General features: G+C 36.8%; 1 protein-coding gene across 6 annotated transcripts in view; it reads right to left on the minus strand.

Moving 5' to 3' along the window:
• Positions 1 to 14,221, minus strand: part of LOC131532940 (microtubule-associated protein 4) — a 72,156-nt gene that overhangs the window by 40,306 nt on the left and 17,629 nt on the right. For all 6 annotated transcript variants that reach the window (XM_058764830.1, XM_058764829.1, XM_058764833.1 and 3 more), the window contains 2 exons: positions 1,864 to 1,944; positions 406 to 492 (listed from right to left, as the gene is read on the minus strand). In XM_058764830.1, coding sequence (XP_058620813.1) covers positions 406 to 492; positions 1,864 to 1,944 — 168 coding nt within the window. The remainder of the gene's footprint in view (positions 1 to 405; positions 493 to 1,863; positions 1,945 to 14,221) is intronic.

Consider the following 14,221-nt stretch of genomic DNA (forward strand, 5'->3'; position numbering starts at 1 on the left):
AAAAATATTTATATTTACAAAATTAATTAAATTACATGCATTTATATAACAATTATAATAATAACAATAAATTATCATTACTGCTAAAACTATCCCTACAGCTAAATTATTAAAAAAAGATTTATAAAAGATTTAATAATAAAAGATTTAGAAGATTCTACAGTATAACAACAAAATGTATTAAATAAATAAATTATATTATTATTATTATTATTAATATTATTATTATTATTATTATTATTGAAAATATTTTTGAGAATAAATACTTATATATATATAAAAATTTATATAACAATTCACCACCTTCAATAAAACACTGGTAAATTGCAAACTATAATTTCGGCTGGAATGACGGCAGAGATCAGGTGATTTAGGTTTTGAACTATCTTTATGACGCGAGGTCACCTGTGAACGCTGTCATCGGGTTGCTGTCCATCATCTGCGGAGGGCTGGACTGTGAGCTCCACTGATCAGGAAAACCAGACACCGAGTCTAGAGAGAGACGGAGAGAGCAGAAAAACAACAGGGCGTGACGAACGAGTGCACAGATGCTGCGCCGCATTTCAATGAGAAGAAAAGTGACGAGTGCTTTACAGAGACATAAGCCGCCACAAGCAGCCGGTTATTACTAGTGAAAGGAAACAAACAGATGAAGATGTTCATGTGTCATTTATCAAAGAAAACAGCAATGCAAAAACAACCTTAATGAGTCAGTATTTGTGCTCCTGTGATTCACCTGCTGGACCGGAAAACTCCCCAAAAACCCCACAGAAACACACTGAAGCAGCACCAGAAGGCAGGAAGAAAACACCGAGCATCCCATCCTATCGTCATGTCAGCTAGTTTCAAAATGTAATTTTAGTAAGAAATGGTCTCAGTTTCCATCCACAGTCTGTTCACTGTTAATCTGATCCATATTGCACAGTAAACCGGAAAACTCTTTCTCCATCTGGCTGATTCGCTGATTTTACACAACTTCTGGGATTAACAACAAAGTCATGCTACAGATACAATGAACACTTCTGAGGAAGAAAGTTTAATATCATCAAATCTTTGAAAGAGTTTAGTTTTAGGCTCTTAACAGCAGATAAACTAGAGTTATGTTTGTAAAGTAACATGTATGTATTACTATGTTAATTAACAAAAAATAAATAAAATAAACCCATGAAACAAAGAAAGAAAGAAAGAAAGAAAGGCTTTATTTCAGATAGTTACCAAAGCATTTCTCATTTTTGTACTAAATAAAGTACTAAAATAAAGAAAAAAAAAAAAGACAAAAACAGTATTAAAACTTTAAAAATAAAGTGAAAACAGAAAATCGAAAAATAAAACCTAATTTAAATTAAGGACAAAAATATACTGATATAAACATTACATCAATTATACTAAAATAAAACTGATTGAAGGTGGTGATTTACATTTTATATTTCTGTCTCTCTCTCTCTCTATATATTATATATATTTATATATGAATAAATTTAGTAAAAAAATAATAAACTATTATAACATGCATCAAAAGACACTCAAATAAAACTGTGTATGGAAAGAAATCTATATTTTCTTCTGCTACAGGTTTTTCTCTACAGCTGTTTGTGGAGTCTGTTACACTACTATTAGACTGTGTTTTTCATGCTGGTCTATTATTGCCATTTAATCTATTTCACGAGAAAAACCTGCAGCTAAACCACGACATAAAAACAAAGCAAACTGACGCTGGCCACTGATCAGATCAGTCAGACAGACAGTCTCTTCTGTGTCCAAGAGGGCAGTTCTTGACTACAATAATCTGCATTGTGGACTCAATCTTACAGTGCACGTCACAACTCTGGTAAAGCTTTATTTGCTACGTGAGACTGAACTCACCTGATAGTAAGTCTGTCCCAAATGTCTGCTGCTCAGTCTGAAGAGGCGTCTCTTTCTGTGGCATCAGCGGATTCACAGTGCCTGAAAAAATAGACATGAAATCATCTTTCCGCTCTGATAACAGACTATAATCCATGCCTTCCACTCACCTGCCCCATATCAAACACACAGCACGCTATTTCCATGCATACTCAAGTTAACACACAGTTAAAGCGCAGCGCTCGAGCGGCTCGGGCCCGAGACGCGTCTCTGACTGGCACGCTGTGAACTCATGGTCCCGTCTGTGTGGGGAACCTCCTGACTCAATCCTGATCCGAAGTGGCGGTTCTGGACGCGACCGCCTCCCACAACCCCCCTCCAGCACCTCCTCAGACGGGCCGGCGGCTCACAGCGGCTGACGCTGAAAAGACTCGACAGGACCGAAGCCAAAGTCGAACCCAAACAGAGCAGCGTTCGGTCCAGACCTGCGGGTCAGAGGCGGGTTCAGCTCGGTTTACCCACGGTCTGTGCTCTTGAGCCAGAATCAAGGCAAATCTCACCCACAGACATTACGAGAGAAATAAACCAGGCGATGTATCTGTACACAGAATCAGACGGACAGCTTCTTTGCAAAAGGGAAAATGCATCCAAAAATAATTATTTACTGAAACGTTCCATTAGTTTAATGGAAAACATGACATTTTGCAGATTTGTCTTATTAAAATAGTCAATGTGTCTCATGTCCTATAGTCCTAGTCTTCTGCAGACTACATTTTATTCAATTTAAGCTGTTATTAACTGAAATACTGAAAAAGTGAAACTGAAAAGTTTGGGATCAGTAAGAATTTATTTATTTATTGAAATATTTCTATGAAGCAAGGCTGCATTAAATTGATCAAAAGTGTCAGTAAAGACATTTATAATGTCACGATATATTTCTATTTCAAATGAATGCTGTTCTTTTGAATTTTATTTTCATCTGTGAATCCTGAAAAAATCAAATGTATCACAGTTTCCACAAAAATATTGTGCAGCACGACTGTTTTCAACATTGATAATAATCAGAAATGTTTTTTGAGCAGCAAATCAGCATATTAGAATGATTTCTGAAGATCATGTGACACTGAAGACTGGAGAAATGATGCGCATCACAGAAATCAATTACAGTTTACAATATATTCACATAGAAAATAATTATTTTAAATTGCAATAATATTTTGATCAAATAAATGCAGCTTTGGTGAGCACAAGAGACTTCTTTCAGAAACATTTATGCAACACATGCAGCATTATTGATGCCAAAAACATCCCTGATTTGCACACTGAATGCACAATAGGGAATGAGAAATGCTGGAAAGAGATGCGTGCTGTATATTCAGAAGAAAACAACTAACCCAGCTATGAGCAGCACCATCCTGTCAGCTCTGGTTAATGAAAACTAACCCTGTCGTTTCTGTTGAGCCTTTAGCCATGTCTGCTCTCAGATCGCATCAGGAACGCTCGGTTTCATTCATCGGCTCATAACATTCACAAAACTGCTCATCTTAGACAAAACCAGATGCTGTTAAGAGAAGCAAAGACGTGAAGACTGTAGCAGTTAGTGAAGATGTGTTTTGGTAGGTTATGGTGAGTTATGACCCGTCACCAGTCTGTCCGCAGGCGTTCGTGATGAGGCTGAGAGCATGCTGGGAAATCAACAACTGGCAGGGTGTGGAAGCTGTACACAATCCAGAATGAGACATGAGAGAGCAGAAGAGGGAAAGATGCCAAAAAATCATGGCCGTCTAGCCCAAAACTGTCACGTCCTGTTTAGTTCTCCTCGTTGGAGGAGGCCGCTTGACTTTGAGGAGTGCAGTTAACTAACCGCTCACTTACTAACACATCAACAGTTATTAGGAATGCCTTTTTTAACTTAATGTCTATGAACAGCATCTCTATGCATGATGTTGATCACAACAGACGGTAACTGACACGCTTCAGTGTTTACAATAATGCACTTTTAATAGAAGCTCAACAGGCAACAGGAATATGAATTATGTCGGTAGTTATTTTTTGCCATTGTATATTTATCTTGTATATTGTATATTTGCCATGTATATTTAATTTAATTTTCAAATGATTCAAATGATTATCCATGATAATGAACAGCATGTGGGCCAAGACAATAGGTTGAAAACCCAGAACATTATTATTATTATTATTAATTTATTTATTATAAATAGCAAGAAGAAATGACATTTGGTAATTAAAAATCATTAAACGCTAGGAAAAACTAAACAGCACTATATTTATATTTTACTTATATATTTAAATATAATAATTATTATTATTAATATATTATCATCATCATCATATGTAAACAAATATATAAACATTTTATAGATTAATAAAAGTATTTTCAGTATTAAAATCAACAACATAATTTATTATTATTAAAAAATATTAATAAAATATCAATTTAAACATATTAGTGTTTTCTCCATTAACAATAATGTTTTATTAGTAGTAGTATTAAAAAACTGAGACATGAATGAAGATAATATTACTGGTTGTGTCCTCAGAATGCTGATGATTTTAGCCATTTTATGATTAATAAAACTGAAGTTTGAGGCTGTAATATTTTTATTTATTATTTTATTTATCTGTTTATTTTTATTTTTTTATGTCTTTGCCTAGAGTTCGAACCTTCACCCGCAGGATATTTTTGTGGACAGTAATTCAGTCTCTTTTCCCGTTTCGGTGTCTGTGTGCCTCCAAACCTCCCATGGGCCGCACAGACCCGTCTATTTTTACGACTTTGCCAATGAGGACGCAGGCAGCGCGCTGAAATGTTGGCCGGGCAAACGATCTGCATCTCATGACACATTTGCCAGAGGAAGCAGAGCAATGACACAGAGTCTGGGTGACCTCGTGGCTGACTTTCTATCCACGTCTGCCACCGGATCGGATCTATATCGCTCTCATCACCTGCAGACAAATGCTTCAAATGACTTACAGTGCTGAGAAATTATTTAATACGGTGATAAATGTGTCATACAGTAGGACTGTGGCCACCAATCTGGACCTAATGCAAAGACAGAACAGGGTTATTTATGATTATTATGCAAACCGCTGCATATCTCTGTGTGACCCTTAATAGAAATGTGCAAAGGATTACATTCAACAAATATCAGACTAAACAATCACATTTTATTGCACAAAACTATCAGTGTTCACAAAAAGATGAAGAACTACAGATTATGCATAATTAAGGGAACTGCTCACAGCAGGCTGACAAGAATTACCTCGAGAATTATTGTAGAAATCAAGACAAAGATGACAAGAAAGAAGAACAAAAACAAGAAGAGTATGATGAAGAGGAAGCAGCAGCAGAAGAAGAGGAAGAGCAACAAAAACAAGAAGATGATGAGAAGGATGTAGATGAAGAATTACAAAAATAAAAACAAGATAAGGAATGTACATAAGAAGAAGAGGAAGAACAAGAATAAAAATAAAAATAAGAGGAAAAAGATGATTATGAGGAACAATAAAATGAAGAAAATGAGGAAGATGAAACAACATTAAAAAAACGAGGAAAACGAAAAAGAGCAAAAGGAGGAAGATAATGAGAAAAAAAGATGAGGAAGAATAAGATGGAGATGAGAAAGATGATAAGAACTTACATGACAATGAAGAGGAAGAACAAGAAGATGAGGATGGTGAAAAAACAGAAAAGAAGAAGAATAAGATGATGAGGAAGGAGAAAGAATGGCAACAAGACCAAAAACAAGACGAGGAAAAGATGAGGAAGAGGAGGATAAAGACGATGACGAAGAACAACAATAAAAAAAAGAGGAAAAGTAAGATGAGGAAGAATAAGATAAGGAAAAGAAGAAACAAGAAAATTAGGGAGAGGTGGACGATGGCATCGAGGAAGAGGAGGATGAAGACAATGAGGAAGAGCAACAACAATAAAAACAAAAACAAGAGGAAAAAGAAAATTAAGAATAAAAAGGAGAGGAGGCAGAAGCAAATAATGAGGCAGAACGAGGAAGAATAACAACAACATAAAAGATGAAGATGAGGAAGAAAATATATACCAAAAAACATGAACATGAGGAAGATGAAGAAAAGAAAGGCAAGAGGATGAGGAAGAAATGAAGATGTCAAGACAGTAGATGAAACTCTTAATTCAAAAGAAAGGAAGGATGAGGGAAATCCTGATTTCCATGATCTGCTCATTTGAATAATATTCAAACAAACAGGTTTGGACTTGAACAGAGCGAGGTCTAGTGAGGACAGTAAAGAGGAAGACGAGGAGTGAGCGAGTCCTCAGTCTGACCCCGAAGACGCTCCTCGTCTGCCCTCCACCGCAGGAGGCCCAAAAGCGCTGCTCCATTCATCTGCTTTACATTTATCCTCAGGATTAGAGCGCTTATGCAATGCTAACGGCTTACCAATGATTTAAAACACATCACAAATCTCCAAAAGACCAATCCTGAGAACGAGGAAGCAGCGAAAAGCACCTCCGCAGACAGGGATTATGGGAAACGGCTCCTTCATCAGTGGAGAAACATCCTTAAAACTGACCTCAGTTCAGATTAGACTCAAGGAAGACAACTAATGCTGAATTAAGAGCTGCAAGACGAGACGAACATATTACTGCAACTACTGAACCAGGATCAACAAACATACAAAAACTCTTACCTACAGAAATTATATAACAATATATTTATATTAAACTGGTTATAACATTCATTTTTCAGCACTTTTTAAGAGAATAACCAATTTTTGAGAAAAAAAAAAATGGCACAATATTTCAACTTAATTAGTTATCAGCTCTTTGTAAAAAATAAAAATACAATCAGCTTAACTATATTTTTATGTATATAAGAATAATATACTTCTAATATATATTATTTATTATGCATACATTATAATTGCATATGATTAATAAAATACTCAAATTAATACTATATATTAGAAAATACAATAAGTGCTATAACACACAATACCTTTCAAAACTTTCAGGTCATTGGTACAATGTAAAGTAGTGAGTGTACAGCTTTTATAACAGTGTAAATTTTCTGTCCCCTCAAAATAACTCAACACACAGCCATTAATGTCTGAACCGCTGGCCACAAAAGTGAGTACACCCCTAAGTGAAAATGTCCAAATTGGGCCCAATTAGCCATTTTCTCTCCCCGGTGTCATGTGACTCGTTAGTGTTACAAGGTCTCAGGTGTGAATGGGGAGCAGGTGTATTAAATTCGCACTCTCACTCTCTCATACTGGTCACTGGAAGTTCAACATGGCACCTCGTGGCAAAGAACTCTCTGAGGATCTGAAAAAAAGAATTGTTGCTCTACATAAAGATGGCGTAGGCTATAAGAAGATTGCCAAGATCCTGAAACTGAGCTGCAGCACGGTGGCCAAGACCATACAGCGGTTTAACAGGACAGGTTCCACTCAGAACAGGCCTCGCCATGGTCGACCAAAGAAGTTGAGTGCACGTGCTCAGCGTCATATCCAGAGGTTGTGTTTGGGAAATAGACGTATGAGTGCTGCCAGCATTGCTGCAGAGGTTGAAGGGGTGGGGGGGGTCAGCCTATCAGTGCTCAGACCATACGCCGCACACTGCATCAAACTGGTCTGCATGGCTGTCATTCCAGAAGGAAGCCTCTTCTAAAGATGATGCACAAGAAAGCCCGCAAACAGTTTGCTGAAGACAAGCGGACTAAGGACATGGATTACTGGAACCATGTCCTGTGGTCTGATGAGACCAAGATAAACTTATTTGGTTCAGATGGCGTCAAGCGTGTGTGGCGGCAACCAGGTGAGGAGTACAGTCAAGCATGGTGGTGGGAGTGTCATGGTCTGGGGCTGCATGAGTGCTGCCGGCACTGAGGAGTTACAGTTCATTGAGGGAACCATGAATGCCAACATGTACTGTGACATACTGAAGCAGAGCATGATCCCCTCCCTTCGGAGACTGGGCCGCAGGGCAGTATTCCAACATGATAACGACCCCAAACACACCTCCAAGACGACTACTGCCTTGCTAAAGAAGCTGAGGGTAAAGGTGATGGACTGGCCAAGCATGTCTCCAGACCTAAACCCTATTGAGCATCTGTGGGGCATCCTCAAACAGAAGGTGGAGGAGTACAAGGTCTCTAACATCCACCAGCTCCGTGATGTCGTCATGGAGGAGTGGAAGAGGACTCCAGTGGAAACCTGTGACGCTCTGGTGAACTCCATGCCCAAGAGGGTTAAGGCAGTGCTGGAAAATAATGGTGGCACTGGCCACACAAAATATAGAAACTTTGGGCCCAATTTGGACATTTTCACTTAGGGGTGTACTCACTTTTGTGTCCAGCGGTTTAGACATTAATGGCTGTGTGTTGAGTTATTTTGAGGGAACAGCAAATTTACACTGTTATACAAGCTGTACACTCACTACTTTACATTGTAGCAAAGTGTCATTTCTTCAGTGTTGTCATATGAAAAGATATAATAAGATATTTACAAAAATGTGAGGGGTGTACTCACTTCTGTATGTATGTATGTATGTATGTATGTATGCATATATATATATATATATATATATGGGTTTTGTTTTTGAAGAATAAATTAATTTCATTCATCAAGGATGCATTAAATTGATCAAAAGTTACAGTAAAGACATTAATAAACGTTGCAAAAGATTTATATTTTAAATAAATGCTGTTAATTTGAACTTTCTATTCCTCTGTTAATCCTAAAAAATAAAACGCATCAGTTTCCACAAAAAAGCAGCACAACTGTTTTCAACATTGATAATAATCAGAAATGTTTCTTGAGCAGCAAACCAGCATCTTAGAATGATTTCTGAAGGATCATGTGACACTGGAGTAATGATGCTGAAAAAATTGCATTATAAACTTTTAAAACATAATATGTAGTAATATATTATGCATAGAAATATACTGAAATACCTTGCTGTCAGCATTACGTTCTGCCGATAAAACGCTGAAATCTTGCCTTTCTAACACAAAATGCGTGATTGATCGTGCAGTGGGCACAGCTGGATGAGAGATGGACTCAGCAGAGGTTCCCGTCCTCTGGAGAATCAGGGACACAACGGCTCCAGATCGAGCACATCTGCTGTGAGGCCGTCCAGCCCTAAAACAGACTCAAGTAGGCCAGGCTGACCCATATAGAGCTCCCGCAGGAGCCACTGCCGCATAGATGCCGCCCAAACACACGCTCCTTACTGGAGCTGCTGGAGTCACACCATCACGATGACCAAGAGAATAACTAACCAAAACTAAAGCTCAGGACAGCACTGAGTCAACTTAAAATGACAGTTCACACAACAATTAACACCATTAACATATTGACTTTCCTTCTTCTGTGAAACACAAAAGATGGTTTGGATTTGGAAGATGCTCAGTGTTTTCATACAGTGAAAGTCAGTGGGGTCCACTGATAGCTGCTATAAAACTAGTTCATCCAAAACGTCTCCAAAATCAATGCTGCAACAAATAACCAGATTTCCAAGTACTGGGACAGATCCAGTCGATAAAAACTTTATTAACTGAGTGGACACTAGAAAAATCTACATGTACATCAGACGTAATACAGACTACAGCAGCCAGCATGTGTGTCAGTGGAGGAAGAGGAAACAGCAGTTTGAAGGCTCTCTTGGTTTCTGGTTGAATTTAAGTTCTTTTAATAAAAGACCATGTAAGACAGTGTTTAGTGTAGGTTTTAGTAACTTCATTAAAACTACGTAAAAGGTAAGAAAAACAGACGAATCAATCAGTCATTATAAACACATGCACTTGTTAAAAACAAACATACAGCTGAAAGAAACAGAGCTGCGTAAAGGAAAACAACACCTGAGTGCAGCGTCAGGCCTGAAATAAACACAAACTAACTACCTAATCACAACAAACGGCACAAACTTTAAGTTTAAACATCTGAATTACATTTTTAATGAATTTTGAGAAAATAGTGTGCAAAATAAATAGCTAATTTTAATGAAAATATTTGGCTATCATGCTACCTGCTCTATAGTTATTAATATCATCTGTGTAACCCATGCACGCTTGCAGTGCACTGACCGAGCGATTGCATCTGCATTTCTGGCCATAGACAGACAGTCTGTTATGAGTGCTTATATAAACGCTGCTGAGACTGCGACAGGCTGCCAGTGTGTGTGTGTGTGTGTGTGATGAACTCTGGCAGCTGAGGTCTCAAAGTGAGCTTTAACATGGCCAGACAGGAGGACAGAGGAAAGTGTATGTGCGTATGTTTGTGTGCACAATGCAATCAAAAGCAACAATGAAAACACAACACGTCTCTTTGGGCGACTGCTGTATGACAATAAACAAAGCTGTGTGCATCAGAACTAATACGACATACTGATGATGCATGTTTACAGGTAATCAAGTGATTATCGCTAGTAATAAAGTCTCTTTAGGATAGTAAGACAAGAACAGACTTAAAGTCAACATGAAACTACATCCACAAACCATTTCACTTCAATAATGTGATGTATTTTGGGGTGAAACAGGATATTCAGAGTCAGCCAGTGTTAATTAACTTGGGGAACTATTATTGTTTTATTTTTTTCTTTATTCCATTTATAATTATTAAATATTATAATTAAGTAATTATTCCATAGTTTATCCCCACAGCTTTTTCTATAGTTTTTACTCATTTGAAATTTAGTTATTTTAGTAGATACAATTAAACCAAATTAAAATATAAAATATAGCAACTGGCTGAAATAATAAAATAAAATATTTTATTTAAATTAATGTTATATAAAATAAACATTAACTGAAATAAAATATTTAAAAATAATAATAATAGCAATATTATTTTTTCTAGTAACAAATATTTTTGTATGGTTTTAGTTTACTGTAATAACCATGGTCAGAACTTTTGCAGTGGATTGTGGGAGATCTGCTCTCTATTTGATATTATTGCTACAACATTTATAACATTAACTAACATTAATTTACTGACACTTCAGCAGGCTAAAACAATGACTAAACAAATAATTGAGGAATTGAGAGAATAATAATAATAATAATAATGTGCTCTGATAAATCATTCACAATAAGAAATGTGCAAAGTCATTTAACTCCCATTTCATGTTGACTTTAATTGGTAAAATGTGTTTGTATGAGCAAGAAGAAAGGCCTGACAGTAGACAGTAAACAAATCGAGTGTGTGGATCTCGAGGCGTGTGTGACTGCGGTCTGTCATCACTAGATATATCATCTCTCACTCTGAGCTACCGTTCCCTCAAAAGATCCCGTTTCCCCTGAGCCCACAGAGGGAATCCTCCGGTGGCGTGTGTTTGGAGCGTCCCGCGGCCGCTGATGCTGCTGTACAGTGTGCCTGAGATGACTTTGCCGAAGAGGAAGAGGAAAATGTCTTTAAATGAGAGGCCGGAGTGTGTCTGACAACCAGACAGTGTTCCAAAACCTAGTGAGCCGCATAGTCAGCAATGTAAGGCATCAAGGTGTGCTCCTGGAAAAAAATTGGCTGGTCTATAAAGTTAGGCGACATGATTTTGCTGCCTTTTAAGGTACCTTAATAAATATGAATTGTAAGGCAGCATCGTGGACAGGAAATCCCAAAATGCATTGCAATAAAATAGCAAATTCAAAATTGACTATTTTGCTCAATTTATCAGTCCCATGTTTGTTTAGATTGTCATATTATTAGAAAAATGCATAGAAAAATTATTATTTAACAATATTTTAACCAATGTTTATGTCCCATGTGTTTGTGTCTTGAGTATCATATTATTAGGGGGAAAAAAATCATATTTTACACAGTATTTTTATTAGTTTTTGAATGCCATGTTTTGTGTTTTGTATTACTTTAATAATAAAATGCATATTTTATCCAATATTTTACGAAGCATTTATTTTTGTTTTTCCATGTTTTTATGCATTTTGAACACATTATCAGAAAAATGCATATTTTATCCAATATTTAAGATTTAAAATTAGCCAAACATGTCGCAAGTAGGGTTAGGTATCGAGAACTGGTTCCTATTGTAGGTTTTATAAGAATAATGTTTATTTAATTTTTAGTTCAAGCTGTTTTATTTTTCAATTATTGAATGCTACTTGAATGTTAAATAAATGTTATTTTGTTAAATATTGAGTAGGCAGTAGTGATTATTGCCTAAATGTGGCAGGAATAAAAGGTAGGCTAATTTTTGTATATATTTTAATCTGAACCGAGATTAGATAAGAAACGGATTTGATACGCAGAATCAAAATTGATAACTTGAAACAAAACCCAACCCTAGAAGCAATAGTTTAATAAAACTGAACATGTCCTGTGTGAACTGCCCCTTAAAAGGCAGCAGCCTATGAAGACAGCAGCTCACTAAGGTTTGGAATCAGGGTTTTCTCCGTCTCTCAACACATCCCACGTCCTTAAGCAGGGTGTAAAGCTGAGGTTTTTGAAGGTGGTGTCAGGAACGGGTTTTCCAGAAGGTTCAGCGGCGTAAGCGAGAGGAGGAGAAGAGGCATCGAGACGCAGCCGCAGCCACAAGCAGAAGATCTAGTCGTCTGAAGCGAGAAACAGAGCGGAAACACACGACGCAGGACAGAAAGACACAGCAGACGGGAAGAGAACAACAGCGCTGGTTAGTACTTCACACCTGTCAATCAATCAGTCACATCGCATGCAGCATGCATGGCCCCGCCCACAAATATGCAAATAAATAAATGAAGACATGCTTAAAAATGGCTCTATTCCCTGGACATCTGCGTCGGCTGCAGCTCACAGATCTATATTCTCTGCCCTACTTACTTCCTGCAAGAACAGCAAAGAGAAACTTTCCATAATCATGATTAATTGAAATCCAGAGCTCATGCAGGAGATCATTCCGGCACAACAGCGCCATCTGAAGGACGCATCATGCATTAATAAAGCAAACCTGAGTGTTGCTTTCAAGAACATTTGTTCATATTTTCATTATGGATTAAATGCTTGATAAAATCAATAATGCACTGGAGGCATGCTATTTTTTGTCTTTTCCCCATCATAAAGCAGCACAGTGAAATCGCATATTAGATGGTCATTTTGTGAGCTGCAGTGACTCAAGCGTCCAGACGAATCATTTTTGTGCATCAGCATGCGGTGACCGTCTGACTCGCCCCGTCTGAAGCATTTTGCTCTAGTGTGCTGAGAGCTGAGAGTAAATTATTACTGTCATATGAGTGTGTGAGAACAGAGGCAGTTCAGATAAACACTGAAACTACAAGAGCAAAAAGCACTGACGCTTTGGGCTGAAATTCAGACACGGGAGATGACATGCACTGTCATGGCAAAGAAATATAAAGTAATGGATAGCAATATGACAGGGGTTAATCAGATAACAAAAAACAAAACAACAAAAGCAATTACTAATCAGACTGAAAAGCCTTCATGTAAACACCTCAATCTAAAGGGGTGGTGAAGCTGGGTTATAATTAATGGAAACTAAGACTAAAACTGAAACCATTACTTGGAAATGAAATTTTAAAAAAGAAGAAAAACAACTTCATTTTTTTCTAGATAGTTGCCAAGGCAACTTTTCTCATTTTAATTCAGTTTAATTTGATGCACTAAAATAAAAAGTATTTAGACATATTAAAAATTAAATAAATAAATAAAATGATAGAAACACCACACAAAATTACTAAAACTTAAACAAAAATATAAAAATCCTTTATTAAAATAATTAATTAAAAAAAAAAAACACTGCCTTACAAATCAATTAAAAAGTAAAATATTAACCATTTAAACCTTAAAATCAGACCCAATATTTTACAAAATTTTTGAATGGCATGTGTTTTGAGCATAATGTTATTTTTTTAAAAATACATTTTACCCAATTTTTGCATTAAAAACAGCCAGGGTTGAGTATCGAGAACCAGTTCCCATTTTATTTAAAATATTAATAGAAACTATAAAAGACTACTTTCTCAGTCAGAATCCAAATTACCTTGTGCACGTGTAGCGTCGTGTTGCTCGTTTATTTACGTCTTCTGGTCAGCAGTGGAGAATGAATATTTGTGCTAAAAATCATTTGGCATATTTTTAGATTTGTAAACAAGGTAAAAACTACAGTTGGATTCATTTGGACTGACCAAAATCAGTGCATGTAAACAAGAGCAACAGATATCTAGGTACATCGTTACATTAATGTATATGACGTGCATTAATGAACATACTGGACCTATTTCACAATCTCGACTCCATTTGAGTGTCTATGCACCATCACAATTTTAACTGGTGTGTATCAACAAACAGGAAACAAAAATAATAATAAAAAGTCTGACAAAGTCAAATCCCGCAGACAGACATCATGCGAGAGAGGACGACAGATATCAAGATTGAG

Source organism: Onychostoma macrolepis, chromosome 24 (assembly GCF_012432095.1).
Source record: "Onychostoma macrolepis isolate SWU-2019 chromosome 24, ASM1243209v1, whole genome shotgun sequence".
NCBI lineage: Eukaryota > Metazoa > Chordata > Actinopteri > Cypriniformes > Cyprinidae > Onychostoma > Onychostoma macrolepis.